The sequence below is a fragment of the Setaria italica genome, chromosome V (genome assembly GCF_000263155.2).
Source record: "Setaria italica strain Yugu1 chromosome V, Setaria_italica_v2.0, whole genome shotgun sequence".
Lineage (NCBI taxonomy): Eukaryota > Viridiplantae > Streptophyta > Magnoliopsida > Poales > Poaceae > Setaria > Setaria italica.
The window spans coordinates 34232482-34244950 of NC_028454.1; the positions used below are offsets into that span (position 1 = coordinate 34232482).

Genomic DNA, 12469 nt, shown 5'->3' on the forward strand with positions numbered 1-12469 from the left:
GCGCTGACGTCACGCGCGCCAGCCCGTGAAATTTCCAAATGGTGCCGGCAGTTGGGGAAACTCGTGCGCTAGGCCGTGCACGTGTGCTTACTGCACTTTCTTGTGGCGTAATACGTGCTGCGTGGAGCTCCCGTGAGTCTGCGAGCGGGCCATGCGACTCAGACCCGTTGAGTTGAGCAGGCGGTCAGGTCAAAATCTGCGGTGCTGTGATTTTACTCTACTCATAACGGTAACGCTAGGAGTTCCTAGATTCGCACTAAAAAAAATAAAGCACGCTAGGAGTTCCTTTGCTTCTTGAAATACTTCTCTGCTGCTTCTTTTCAATTTTCTTTGACAACTATGTGAACGTAATAAATCTAGTACGTATACAAACCATTGAAAAAAAAATCTAGAGTTTTTCCTGTAATATAGCAAAAAAGGAAGTAATACTCTCATGCGCAATATCAAATGAACTGAGAAAAAAAAAGACAGCCTATTTTGCTCTCCCAATCGCCTAGAGCACGAACGTTGAAAAGTTAAAATTCAGACTTTCGGGACACGAACGTTGCACATTGCTCTTTTAGAAAAGTATTTGCAAGGAATTCATTCATTCGCTCTAGAAAAAGGGGGGAAAACTCATTGCGTCAAGTCAAAATAATTTGCGTAAAACGTTTTGCAACAGAGGTTGGCCAGAGACTACTGGCTACTGCGACCAGCAGCGAACCCCATAAATACCCTTGCAAAGTAGGCAGAGCCGTAGGAAGCCGCCCCAAAGCCAGGCGGGCGCGTCCACCGTATACACACCGAGAGCCGCGAGCAATGGACGCCGCGGGAGGGAGGGATGGCGAGGAGAAGAAGGAAGAGAAGAAGGGCAACGGCGGCGGCGCCGCCGCCGCCGACAAGAGGGTGTCGTTCACGGGTCTGTTCCGGTACGCCGACGGCACGGACGTCCTGCTGATGCTCCTCGGCACGGTGGGCGCGCTGGGCAACGGCGTCACGCAGCCCATCATGACGGTCATCTTCGGCCAGGTCATCGACGGCTTCGGCGGCGCCGTCGCCCTGGACGATGTCCTCCACCGCGTCAACAAGGTGAGCTCGTCGGAGCCTGGAGAAACTTCCGCCACGCTAGCTATCTTGGCGTTTGTGCTTTCACGGCCCCGGGAGAACGATGGGGCGCGTATCTTGACTTTTGGCGCCATTAATCCTCTGGTGTTTGCTCCCTCTTCATCTTTTAATTTCTTTCAAAATTTTCTCTCCTTTTTTGTTCTTGAATCTTGAGATAAAACTTAAGGCGGAATGATGCCAATCGAAACTGGTACTTCTTAGAAATCAAAATGATCCCACGATCCGTGCTTTGACAGGGACTTAACTAGTGACGTCCAATATCAACAAGATGCTTTGCGTGCAAAACATTGCACTGCTTCTTCTTTCTTCTTGGAGTATGCTGTTCTCATCCGTTCAGCTATGCGTTTGAACCAAGTTTCAATATTTTCAGACCAAGCGGGCAAACTTGGCCAGGTTTAAAAGAATGAAACATCCTTCTGGGTTACCAACAGCTTACAACACTAAAGGAAAAAACAGAGAGTCGAAAAATAGAACCGTTTCAGGACAACAAACAACTCAACAACTAACTCAACGCTTCAGGGACCAATTAACTTAATAAGATACCATGTGGAACAGAGTTACTATAATTGATAACTAACCACCACAGGTAATGGCTAGAATCTTTCCTGATCAAAGATCCGGAACTCTGTCCAAGGATAGGGTTAGAGATCATCCACACGGTCAAATTTGTTCGGTTGTATGTTCTTTGACAGCAGTTTTTTTTATATGGTTTCTGAATAAAATAAAGTTATGGCCAAAGTTTCTTCAAATACTCTGCTAAAAATTCATTTCATTACATTCTCTTTTGAGACATGAGTACATTTCTCACCCTGCTGCTGTTCCACCTCACTTTCCTTTCAGGCAGTTCTGAATTTTGTCTACCTGGGCATTGCAACAGCGGTTGTTTCCTTTCTCCGTAAGTACCAGTAGACTTCGTTATCCCTTTCAATCTTCATATCTGCTTGCACTCTGCATCACAAGCTGACATTGCTGCAGTGCGGCTGCCAACGATCCCATTGATATAAAAAAGAATCTTGCATCACGTACAATGATAACATATGCTTAACAAAAAGAAGCTTGTCGCATATACCAGCTTGCGCTCATACCAGTGTTTCAACTTTCAAACATGGAAGCTGTCATCACGGAGCAGAGTCCGACTTTGACTTTTGTTTTATACTTTCAAAGAAGGGTACAGAAAGTTTGTGTTCAGCAGTTCATGATAGTGATTACAAAGCCAACATGTTTTGAACTTCCATGGAAAGAGATACAAGAAAAGTGTACGATTAAAGCACTGCTTCATCAGCAAACTAATTTTAGAAAAATCTGAAACAGAGTTCTAGTACATGTTTAAGGCATATATATGATGCTCGTACCAATATAATTGAATTCAGTGCATTATTTGTGCAGAGGTGTCATGCTGGACGATGACAGGAGAAAGGCAGGCAACACGAATTAGATCTCTGTACCTTAAATCTGTCTTGAGACAAGAAATAGCTTTCTTTGATGTAGAAATGACAACTGGGCAAGTAGTTTCAAGGATGTCTGGTGATACCGTGTTGGTTCAGGATGCCATTGGTGAGAAGGTAAATAGCTCCCCTCTATAAAAATGAAGAGTGCAGAAGCAAACTTTCTGTTGACTATCACCAGCTTATATCAAAACTGCAATATTTGACTCTTACAAAACTCTTCAGGTCGGCAAGTTCCAACAACTTATTGCTACCTTCATAGGTGGCTTTGTAGTAGCATTCGTAAAAGGATGGCTTTTATCTCTTGTCATGTTGGCATGCATACCTCCAGTAGTTCTGGCTGGAGGAATGGTCTCAAAAATGCTTTCTAAAATCTCTAGCAAGGGGCAAACATCATACGGTGAAGCAGGGAATGTAGTCGAACAGACGCTTGGGGCCATTAAAACAGTGAGTTCAATGCACTCGGTGACTGAATAACGACAAAGAGAAATCACTACATTTTCAATGTGACATGCACTGACCAGTTTCGTTGTGGCTACATCTGTAAAACAGGTTGTCTCCTTCAACGGTGAGAAGCAGGCTATTGCAGCGTACAATAAACTCATACACAAGGCATACAAGGCAGCTGTTGAGGAAGGAATTACCAATGGTTTTGGCATGGGTTCTGTTTTCTGTATATTTTTCTCAAGCTATGGTTTAGCCATATGGTATGGCGGCAAGTTGGTTCTTAGCAAAGGTTACTCAGGAGGAGACGTCATCAATATCTTGTTTGCTATAATGACTGGGGCAATGTGAGTTTCTCTAAATCGAGATAAAGAAATTCTTATGATGATCCATGTTGTATGACCCATGTTGTCGATTTCCAACGTTTTGTGCAGGTCGTTAGGTAATGCAACACCCTGCATGGCAGCCTTTGCAGAAGGACGATCTGCAGCATACAGATTGTTCGCAACAATCAAGAGGAAACCAGAAATTGACCCTGACGACCCAAGCGGCAAGCAGTTAGAAGACATCAAGGGTGATGTTGACCTAAAGGATGTGTACTTTAGCTACCCAGCAAGACCAGATCAACTAATATTTGATGGATTCTCATTACATGTGTCTAGCGGCACTACAATGGCTATAGTTGGGGAGAGTGGAAGTGGCAAGTCAACTGTCATAAGTCTTGTGGAGAGATTCTATGATCCACAGGCTGGTGAGGTTTTAATTGATGGCATTAACATTAAGAGCTTGCGGCTTGATTGGATAAGAGGGAAGATCGGTCTTGTTAACCAAGAACCATTGCTCTTTATGACATCTATCAAAGATAACATATCATATGGCAAAGAGGATGCAACAATTGAAGAGATCAAAAGAGCAGCTGAGCTTGCTAATGCAGCAAATTTCATTGACAAATTGCCCAACGTATGCCACAGATCCAATGAATTAACTTCTTTACATCCTGTATCTTATATTGAGCTCAGTGCTAATATTTTTCTGTTTCTCTCATACCAGGGCTATGACACGATGGTTGGCCAACGTGGCGCTCAGCTCTCAGGGGGCCAAAAGCAAAGGATTGCTATTGCAAGAGCAATAATTAAAGACCCCAGAATTCTGTTGTTAGATGAGGCGACTAGTGCATTGGATGTTGAGTCAGAGAGGATTGTTCAGGAAGCACTGAATAGGATCATGGTGAATAGAACAACAATTGTGGTTGCACATCGTCTGAGTACTGTGAGGAATGCCGATTGCATATCAGTTGTTCAACAAGGGAAAATAGTTGAACAAGGTTAGGATCCCTTTTCCATTGTGCATTGTGCATTTGCATTCATTACATGCACACCATGTTTTAACTAAGCAATCAATTCCTTGAATCAAAAAATATTTCACAGGACCCCATGATGAATTGATAATGAACCCTGATGGTGCTTATTCTCAACTTATTCGTCTGCAAGAAAGCCAAGAAGAAGAGGAACAGAAATTAGAACGTCGCATGTCTGATAAAAGGTCTAAAAGTAGAAGCCTCTCACTGAAGCGATCGATAGGCAGAGGTTCTGCAGGAAACAGCAGTCGGCATTCTTCGACGGTCCCATTTGGTATGCCTGGTTCAGTTGAGTTGCTCGAAGAAAATGATACAAACGGGGAGAATCAGAAAGAGCAGGCTGATGATAGTGAGGCCCCAAAGAAAGCTCCTATGGGACGGCTTGCTGCTCTAAACAAGCCAGAGGTACCGATTCTTTTGTTAGGAGCACTAGCTGCTGGAGTGCATGGAGTGCTTTTTCCAATGTTTGGGCTATTGATCTCCAATGCCATCAAAACTTTCTATGAGCCGCCTGACAAACTAAGAAAGGATTCAAGCTTTTGGGGTTTGATGTGTGTTGTGCTGGGTATTGTATCGATAATATCAGTACCAGTGGAGTTTTTCTTGTTTGGTGTCGCAGGGGGGAAGCTTATCGAGCGTATTCGTGCCTTGTCATTTCGGAGCATTGTGCACCAAGAAGTTGCTTGGTTTGATGATCCCAAAAACTCCAGGTTGACTACCATCGTTTTGTTCAATGTAGTATTTTCTTTATTTCTACTTAAGGGATTACTAATGGCCAAATTCCATCTTACAGTGGAGCACTTGGTGCAAAGTTGTCAGTTGATGCTCTGAATGTCCGAAGATTAGTGGGTGATAACTTGGCCTTGTTAGCTCAGGTCACCTCATCGCTAATCACTGGATTGGTCATTGCTTTTGTGGCAGACTGGAAGCTCACATTGATCATCCTTTGTGCAATGCCACTATCGGGTGCTCAAGGATATGCACAAGTTAAGTTTTTGAAGGGCTTCAGTCAAGATGCCAAGGTAATATATGTAAAAAAACAGGCCTTCAGGTTGTTCTTGTCATTATACAAAATATGAAATAACAATTGAAACTAAGATCTGCATTTATTTTGTCATTGAGGTCTTCAAATTACATAAGAATAATGATCACTCTAGATATTATATTTTGAATACATGCTAAATGACAATGTATTGTTGTTTCTGCAGATGCTGTATGAAGATGCAAGTCAAGTGGCCACTGATGCTATCAGTAGTATCAGGACTGTAGCTTCTTTCTGTGCTGAGAAAAGAGTCATGGCAATCTATGATCATAAATGTGAAGCTTCAAAGAATCAAGGGGTCAGAACAGGAATGGTTGGTGGCCTTGGTTTTGGTTTCTCATTCATGATGATGTACCTTACATATGGCCTTTGTTTCTATGTTGGAGGGCAATTCGTGCGTCATAACAAATCTACTTTTGCAGACGTTTTCAAGGTTAGAAAATGCATCATGTCAATAGTATTTTCTTCCTTCAACTTCCTATTGAAGATTTGATTTTAACACGTGTCTTGCAGGTTTTCTTTGCACTGATGCTGGCAACAATTGGCATATCTCAAACAAGTGCATTGGCTTCTGATTCTACAAAGGCGAAGGATTCATCTGTCTCCATATTTGCTTTATTGGACCGAAAGTCGAAAGTTGACTCAAGCAGTGACGAAGGTTTGACATTAGACGAGGTCAAGGGTGACATCGACTTCAGACATGTTAGCTTCAAGTATCCAAGCCGTCCAGATGTTCAAATCTTCAGTGATTTTACCCTACACATACCCTCCGGGAAGGTTAGCCTAACATCTCTCTGCAATGCAATATCTTCTCAGTGATATAATCAGCTGCTTACTCCTTTTATGGTTTTACACAGACTGTTGCACTTGTGGGAGAGAGTGGCAGTGGAAAATCAACAGTAATTTCTTTGCTGGAACGATTCTACAATCCTGACTCTGGTACCATCTCACTAGATGGGGTAGAAATCAAGAGCCTAAAGGTCGATTGGCTAAGGGACCAAATAGGGCTGGTGGGCCAAGAGCCTGTGCTCTTCAACGACACAATCCGCGCCAACATAGCATATGGGAAGCACGGGGAGGTCACTGAGGAGGAGCTCCTGAAGGTCGCAAAGGCAGCCAATGCGCATGAGTTCATATCAAGCCTTCCCCAGGGGTATGACACCACTGTTGGAGAGAGGGGGGTTCAGCTATCTGGTGGCCAGAAGCAGCGGGTGGCCATCGCAAGGGCCATACTAAAAGATCCAAAGATTCTTCTTCTTGATGAGGCAACGAGCGCCTTGGATGCTGAGTCTGAGCGAATTGTGCAAGATGCCTTGGACAATGTCATGGTTGGCAGGACCACAGTTATTGTGGCACACCGCCTCTCGACGATCAAAAGTGCTGATATTATTGCAGTTCTCAAGGATGGCGTGATTGTGGAGAAAGGAAGACATGAGACGCTGATGAACATCAAAGATGGATTCTACGCTTCGCTAGTTGAACTTCGTTCAGCTTCGTCATAGTACCTAGGTTAAGAATTTTGTTCGCATCACTAGGCATTGTACATCTTCCTTGATTCTTCTCTTTGTTTTTATATAGTTATATGGTGTGCTACGAATTTATTGGGATATACCGATTTATTTGGGGTCGCTGCGCGGCTGCTAAAGACATCATGTGGTGGGCCGGTTTGCCTTGTGCATTTTGAAACGAAACAATTGGATTGTGCACAAGGCTCGTGGTATTCAAAGATTTTTCAAGTGTTGTTTTAAAATGACTGAGAGTTATTGTTTTTCTTCACCATTTAATCTTCCTACCAGACACAATCTTACAACGGAGCCGGCTAACAAACTGCCTGAGTCTCACATCGACGGTAGCAACGTGCCGATTGATGTAGAGTATCATGAAGAAGAAAGCACCGAGGCAGAGCCAACAGATGAAGTGGAGGATAGTGAATGGGTTCCAGAAGAGGATGAAGAAGAGGACAGAGATTTTGAACTAGAGGAGTGCGGAGAAGAAGAGGATCACACGACCGCACCAGAAGAGGAGGAGGAGGAGGACGACGATAACTGGGACAATGACGAGGCAAAAGAGGATGAGGACTACCAAGCAGAAGAGGAGGAGGAGGATGGGCAGGATGGTGACTGGGATAGTGATGAGACCGAAGAAGATGAGAACTATCAAGCAGAAGATGAGGCCAAAGAGGATGAGGATGACTATGATAAAGAAGACGATGAAGAGGAAGATGATGACAAGCCACGTAAGAAGAGAAGATGTCTAGATCAAGATGGTGTTTAAGAGATGGCTAGAGCAGTGCATGAGCAGCCTTGCAGCGAGAACCAAGGTTCCAATAGCAAGGACAATATGGACAAATCAGTTAATTCTGACGAAGAGAGCCATGAGGAGAGCAACGACACTGAAGGCACGGAAGATATAGTTGATTTGGGATTTTTGGATAATATATTAATACGTAAATTTTCATTAGTTTGGCTATACTTTGCACGTTTTGTTGAATTTTGTATTTAACTATTTTATCAATTTTTTTCTAATTCTGTGTGCCGTGTCATGATTTGGATAATTGGAAAGGACAATTTGCTTTATTTTACCCCTAAAAATGATGTTTCCTTTTTGAGATTAATAACCATATATAAGTCAGTATTATATCCAAGATCTGATGACTTTTTAGCAGACGTATGTGTTCAGCAAGAGCCATTTTGTGCAGTTGCAAGAAGCCACGAAAGGATTCACGATCGGGCGCGCCGTTTCACGATTAATTAATATGCCATCGCACTACTCTACTGCGCCGATGCATAAGCACGGTGTTTCCTCCTCGATAGTTCCATTCCTAAACTGCACTGTTCTTTACAGTGTAGGATGTGTAGAGACTCACGTGTACGACAACAATGTCAACCTCGCCAGATTCCCCGATTGATCCTTCGGACCTATGGCCTCCCAAGATCCCGCATAGATGACAATGAGGAGAAGGACTCTGTCGTAGTGTCATCTGATGGTGAGCGTGGGTCCTCGACCGATAAATTCTACAGCGTCGAAAGTGACGAAGACATTAGCGAAGGTGTCGACAATGACAGCAGCGACAACAATGACGATAGCGATGACGGCGAAGACAATGACAGCGACGATGACGATGACGATGACAATGACAACGGTGAAGACGGCGACAGCGGGCCACCTAGCAAGCGCCGTCGTGTGGATGGCTAGAGTTAGAATGGTGGAGCTCCCGGCTACGACGACGTCGCGTAATCTCCTGGCCGACCTTCCAAATCTTGTGATATATTGTATTAATTTCAATCTTCTTTGTAAATAGGTTGTCTATATGTCTGTAGTCGGAATGTCTATGAACGTCGAGCAGAATTACTTACATGTATTAATTGTTGTTTATGTAACATGTAATCATGAATGGCTATACTCTGCGTATTTTGTGACTATTTCGTCGATTTTGGCTAATTCTGTGTGCTGTGTCATGATTTGGATAATTGGAATGGACAATTTGCTTTATTTTGTCCCTAAAAATGATGTTTCCTTTTTGAGATTAGGAGCTCTACATATAAGTTTGTATTATATCCAAGATCTTATTCTTTTTAGTAGCCGCACGTGTTAAGGAGGAAAGCATGTACGAGACACATCAATTAAATAAAGGAAATTATCTAACATGTTTCGGCTAATTAGGGATGGATCAGCATGCATGCAAATAAGGATTTGTCAGGTGGGAGATTCAATCATCCTTTCCTAATTCGAGGTGCACGTCTTTGATATATGGCAAAGAATGTGGCGGCTAGTCTTGATATATGGCAAAGTTTCAGTGATAGGTTTTAGCGATTATTCTCTTGTACCCCCACGATTTTTTCCCCTGATGATCAATTTTCTATACTTCACGTTTCCTTGTATAATCTTTAATTCATGCATGATAATTTATCTCCGCCTGACCTCTGCTATATCCAATTTTATTATTCTTTCCTTCTATAAAGTAGACACAACTTTCCTATATATTCCCTCCACGTACCACTTCGCAACTGTTCTCTCTTTTCCTCGCGCAGGCCACCCAGACGTGTACCTGCAGTTTCCTCTTTGATGTCTCCTGTTAGCGTATCTCACAAATGGAGGTTCATGTTCCTTTACTCTCCTAATGCCTCATAATTATATCACTTTAAGTTGATGATGTAAACTTCTTGTGCTTGTGATTTTCTTTATGTTATATGCGTTCCTAATTTTCACTATCATAATATAATGTAGGGATACTTTGCTGCATCATATGATATCGATGTTCCTTCCGAGCAGACACGGGGTTAGGTGAAGGAGGGCTTGCCAATGGGGATTCGGAAGAAACCACCATCGACGTGTTCAAGTCAGATGGGTCTACTATCACCCAATGCCTGGTACATATATATTTCATCAGTATATATACTTATATGCGGTTATGATTGCTCGGTAGGTTTTATATGTATTTCATCTCGGTTTCTACATGTATTAACTTACATGTATTAATTTTTGTTTATGGAACATGTAATCGTGAATGCCTATAAGGTTAGTTTGATTATAGAGGTAGAAACCATTTTAAGGACATGTTATTTTTAGATTAGTTTAACATGTCATTTCAATTGTGTTATTTTCCATTTCTCTAGATGCCTTATCTTCCCATTGAATTTTCTTATTATCTTCCAAATCATGGTAGTATCTGAACATTCATGCTTTTTTCATCTGATGTTTAATTGATATTTCTTCTTTGTATTTCATCTGAACACTCTTGGACCTTTATTTCTCGAACACTCATGCTGTATTTCACGCACGTGCACATCCACTACATCAACATCTATTTTATATTTATTCAGAACAATTCTGGTGATTTCATGAATCTGGCGACTGCGATGGCTCTACCTCATGGGACTGAGGTGGATGCAGTAGCGGTGGTAGCATTTGTTGTTGCAATGGACTACAAATTACTTCATCCATATGGAGCAAGGGAGATCTGTTTGGCGGACACAAAGTTAGTTTTGTTTAGTTATACATTTATTTAAATAAGAGCATGCCTTATTCTATAATTTTGTATAACCCATCTACATTATAAACCATCTCTGTTAAAGTACACTAGCATTCCTCCGTTTGGTGGTTGATCAAAACGATGTCGACGGGCATAAACAATTTCTCGCAGTAGATGTCAACAACCACATTGCAATGGTTGCAAAGGTTATTATAGACCAGAATATGCGTAAATACCAACGTTCAATCTATTTTGTTGTGGATTATGTTTATTTTGACTTGTGATGCATTTTGATGTTACGATGATCTCCAATTACAGGGTGCCTGGCGGGAACTGCATTGACTGCAATCACTTTTTGTGAAACTGCAGCGCACCTGTGGATGACATCACTCGAAGGTAAACCATTATCATTATTTTGATATAATTCCATGAAAAGTATTGCTCGTGAAAAATGGTGTTATTCTTTTTGCAGATGTTATAAATTCTTTACGAATGGACTCGAGGTTCATGAATGTGTTAAAGAGGCAGTGGCCGCTTGATCCTACTATATTCCTATACACTTCAATACACCGCCCTTACCGTCCATGGGAAAAAATGTCAGACAACCTTTGAAGTATCTTTTTGTCGTTGTCAAGATTAGCGGATCAAGATTTAGACTAGTAAATTTCTTTTATGCGCGTAAGGCTTCAGATGGTGACGTGGGAGACACAGGATTTAGACTGGTTCGGGCAAAGGAACGCCCTACGTCCAGTGTCGGGAGCTGCTCGTGTTGCCCACGCGGGGTTCTGTAGTAGGGGTTATAGGAGTGCGAGAGAGGGATTCGGTCCCAGGTCTCTTGGGTGTGCACTGATGCTCTAGGAGGGTGCCTGTGTGTGTGCCCTGTTGTCTTGGGAGCGTTATGGTGTCTTTAGTTGTCCTTGGAGCCTCTCCCCTGTCTCAGGTCCCCCATTCTCCTTTTATAGCGTAAGGAGACCACCGGGGTTACAGGCGAGACCGAGTGTGGGGAGCGGTAAAGAGATAAACATGGCTGGATAAAAATACAACACGAAGGGAGGAACCGAGTTCCCAAGTTCCCGGCGTCCTCACCGGCCTTCGACTTCTGCCGGCGCGTATGCCGGAGGAGGGTGGCCGGCGCCGCGCCCTGTCGATGGCCTCCTCGGAGGCCGTAGCCGCCGGGTCGTGATGATGGCGTTTCGTCGTGACTCGGGTGTCCGTTGGGGGGGAAGGGGACGGCGGATTCCGCCGTCCTGTTGACGGCTCGCGGAGGGCGGACGTCACATCCCTACCGCTGTGCGCGCGGGACGCGAGAACGGGCGAGGTTTCCCTCTGCTCCAGGCGGCGCAGGCCATGAGTGCCTTGTGGCGAATGGGAGGAGGCCGCAGATACTGTAGCTTGTACAGTGCGGCCGCACATGGGTACTTGCAGCAGGTTGCGTGAGGGGCGCGGTCATTCTTCTTCCTAACAGACCTGCGACGCATTTATGGCGAAATCGATAGGGGGACCCACGAGATCTGCACCCGAGGCGGATACTTGTCTGGCGGGCCCGGGTCAGCCCGACCTCCTACGCTTGGGGTCGGGCGAGGCGGAGACCCGCGGCAGGGGGTCGGACGCTCCCGACCTCAGACCTGCGGTCGGGCGAGGCGGAGCTTGGTCTTCCGGGGGTCGGGGATGCCGGACCCTGGGATACGGGGTCGGACGACGTGTTGGGCCGGCGCCAGTCTTGTTACCTTAGGTGGGCCTGGACCTTTACGTTTTGTTGTCTCCATGAGCTTGGGGAGATCGTTAATATTTCCCCCCAATACTTTTTGACTATATGTTTAGGTCAGTGAAGAAGATGGCAAATGCACCCGCGTTCTGTAGCCCGATCTAACAATTGTCCAAATGTTTATTTTTTCAACGTTTCAGTTTCCCATATCTAAACTTGTTGTGGGAGTGTCTACTGATGATGAATGTAGTTTGTTTAATTTTTAATAAATATTTAAATTTGGATTGTTAGTTATATGTTATTTCAGTTTTAATAATATAGTAACTATTTATTATTACATTATATATATTATGCCATCCTTTTTATATCACGTGCGCCGCGCACCTCCACGTCCACCATT

At 43.7% G+C, this 12469-nt stretch overlaps 2 protein-coding genes across 2 annotated transcripts; both read left to right on the forward strand.

Moving 5' to 3' along the window:
- The first annotated feature begins 753 nt into the window (after window positions 1-753).
- LOC101786476 (ABC transporter B family member 4) lies at window positions 754-7142 on the forward strand. Its single transcript, XM_004969586.4, has 12 exons — window positions 754-1068; window positions 1945-1999; window positions 2491-2666; window positions 2775-2996; window positions 3102-3340; window positions 3428-3953; window positions 4044-4317; window positions 4421-5060; window positions 5144-5372; window positions 5559-5825; window positions 5906-6169; window positions 6250-7142. The coding sequence occupies exons 1-12, from the start codon at window positions 799-801 to the stop codon at window positions 6892-6894; spliced, it is 3807 nt and encodes a 1268-aa protein (XP_004969643.1). The 5' UTR covers window positions 754-798; the 3' UTR covers window positions 6895-7142.
- Window positions 7142-8587, forward strand: LOC101771127 (glutamic acid-rich protein-like). The gene is made up of 2 exons (XM_004972056.1): window positions 7142-7628; window positions 8337-8587. Exons 1-2 carry the CDS (start codon window positions 7142-7144, stop codon window positions 8585-8587), a joined length of 738 nt encoding a protein of 245 aa, XP_004972113.1.
- The last annotated feature ends 3882 nt before the right edge of the window (window positions 8588-12469 follow it).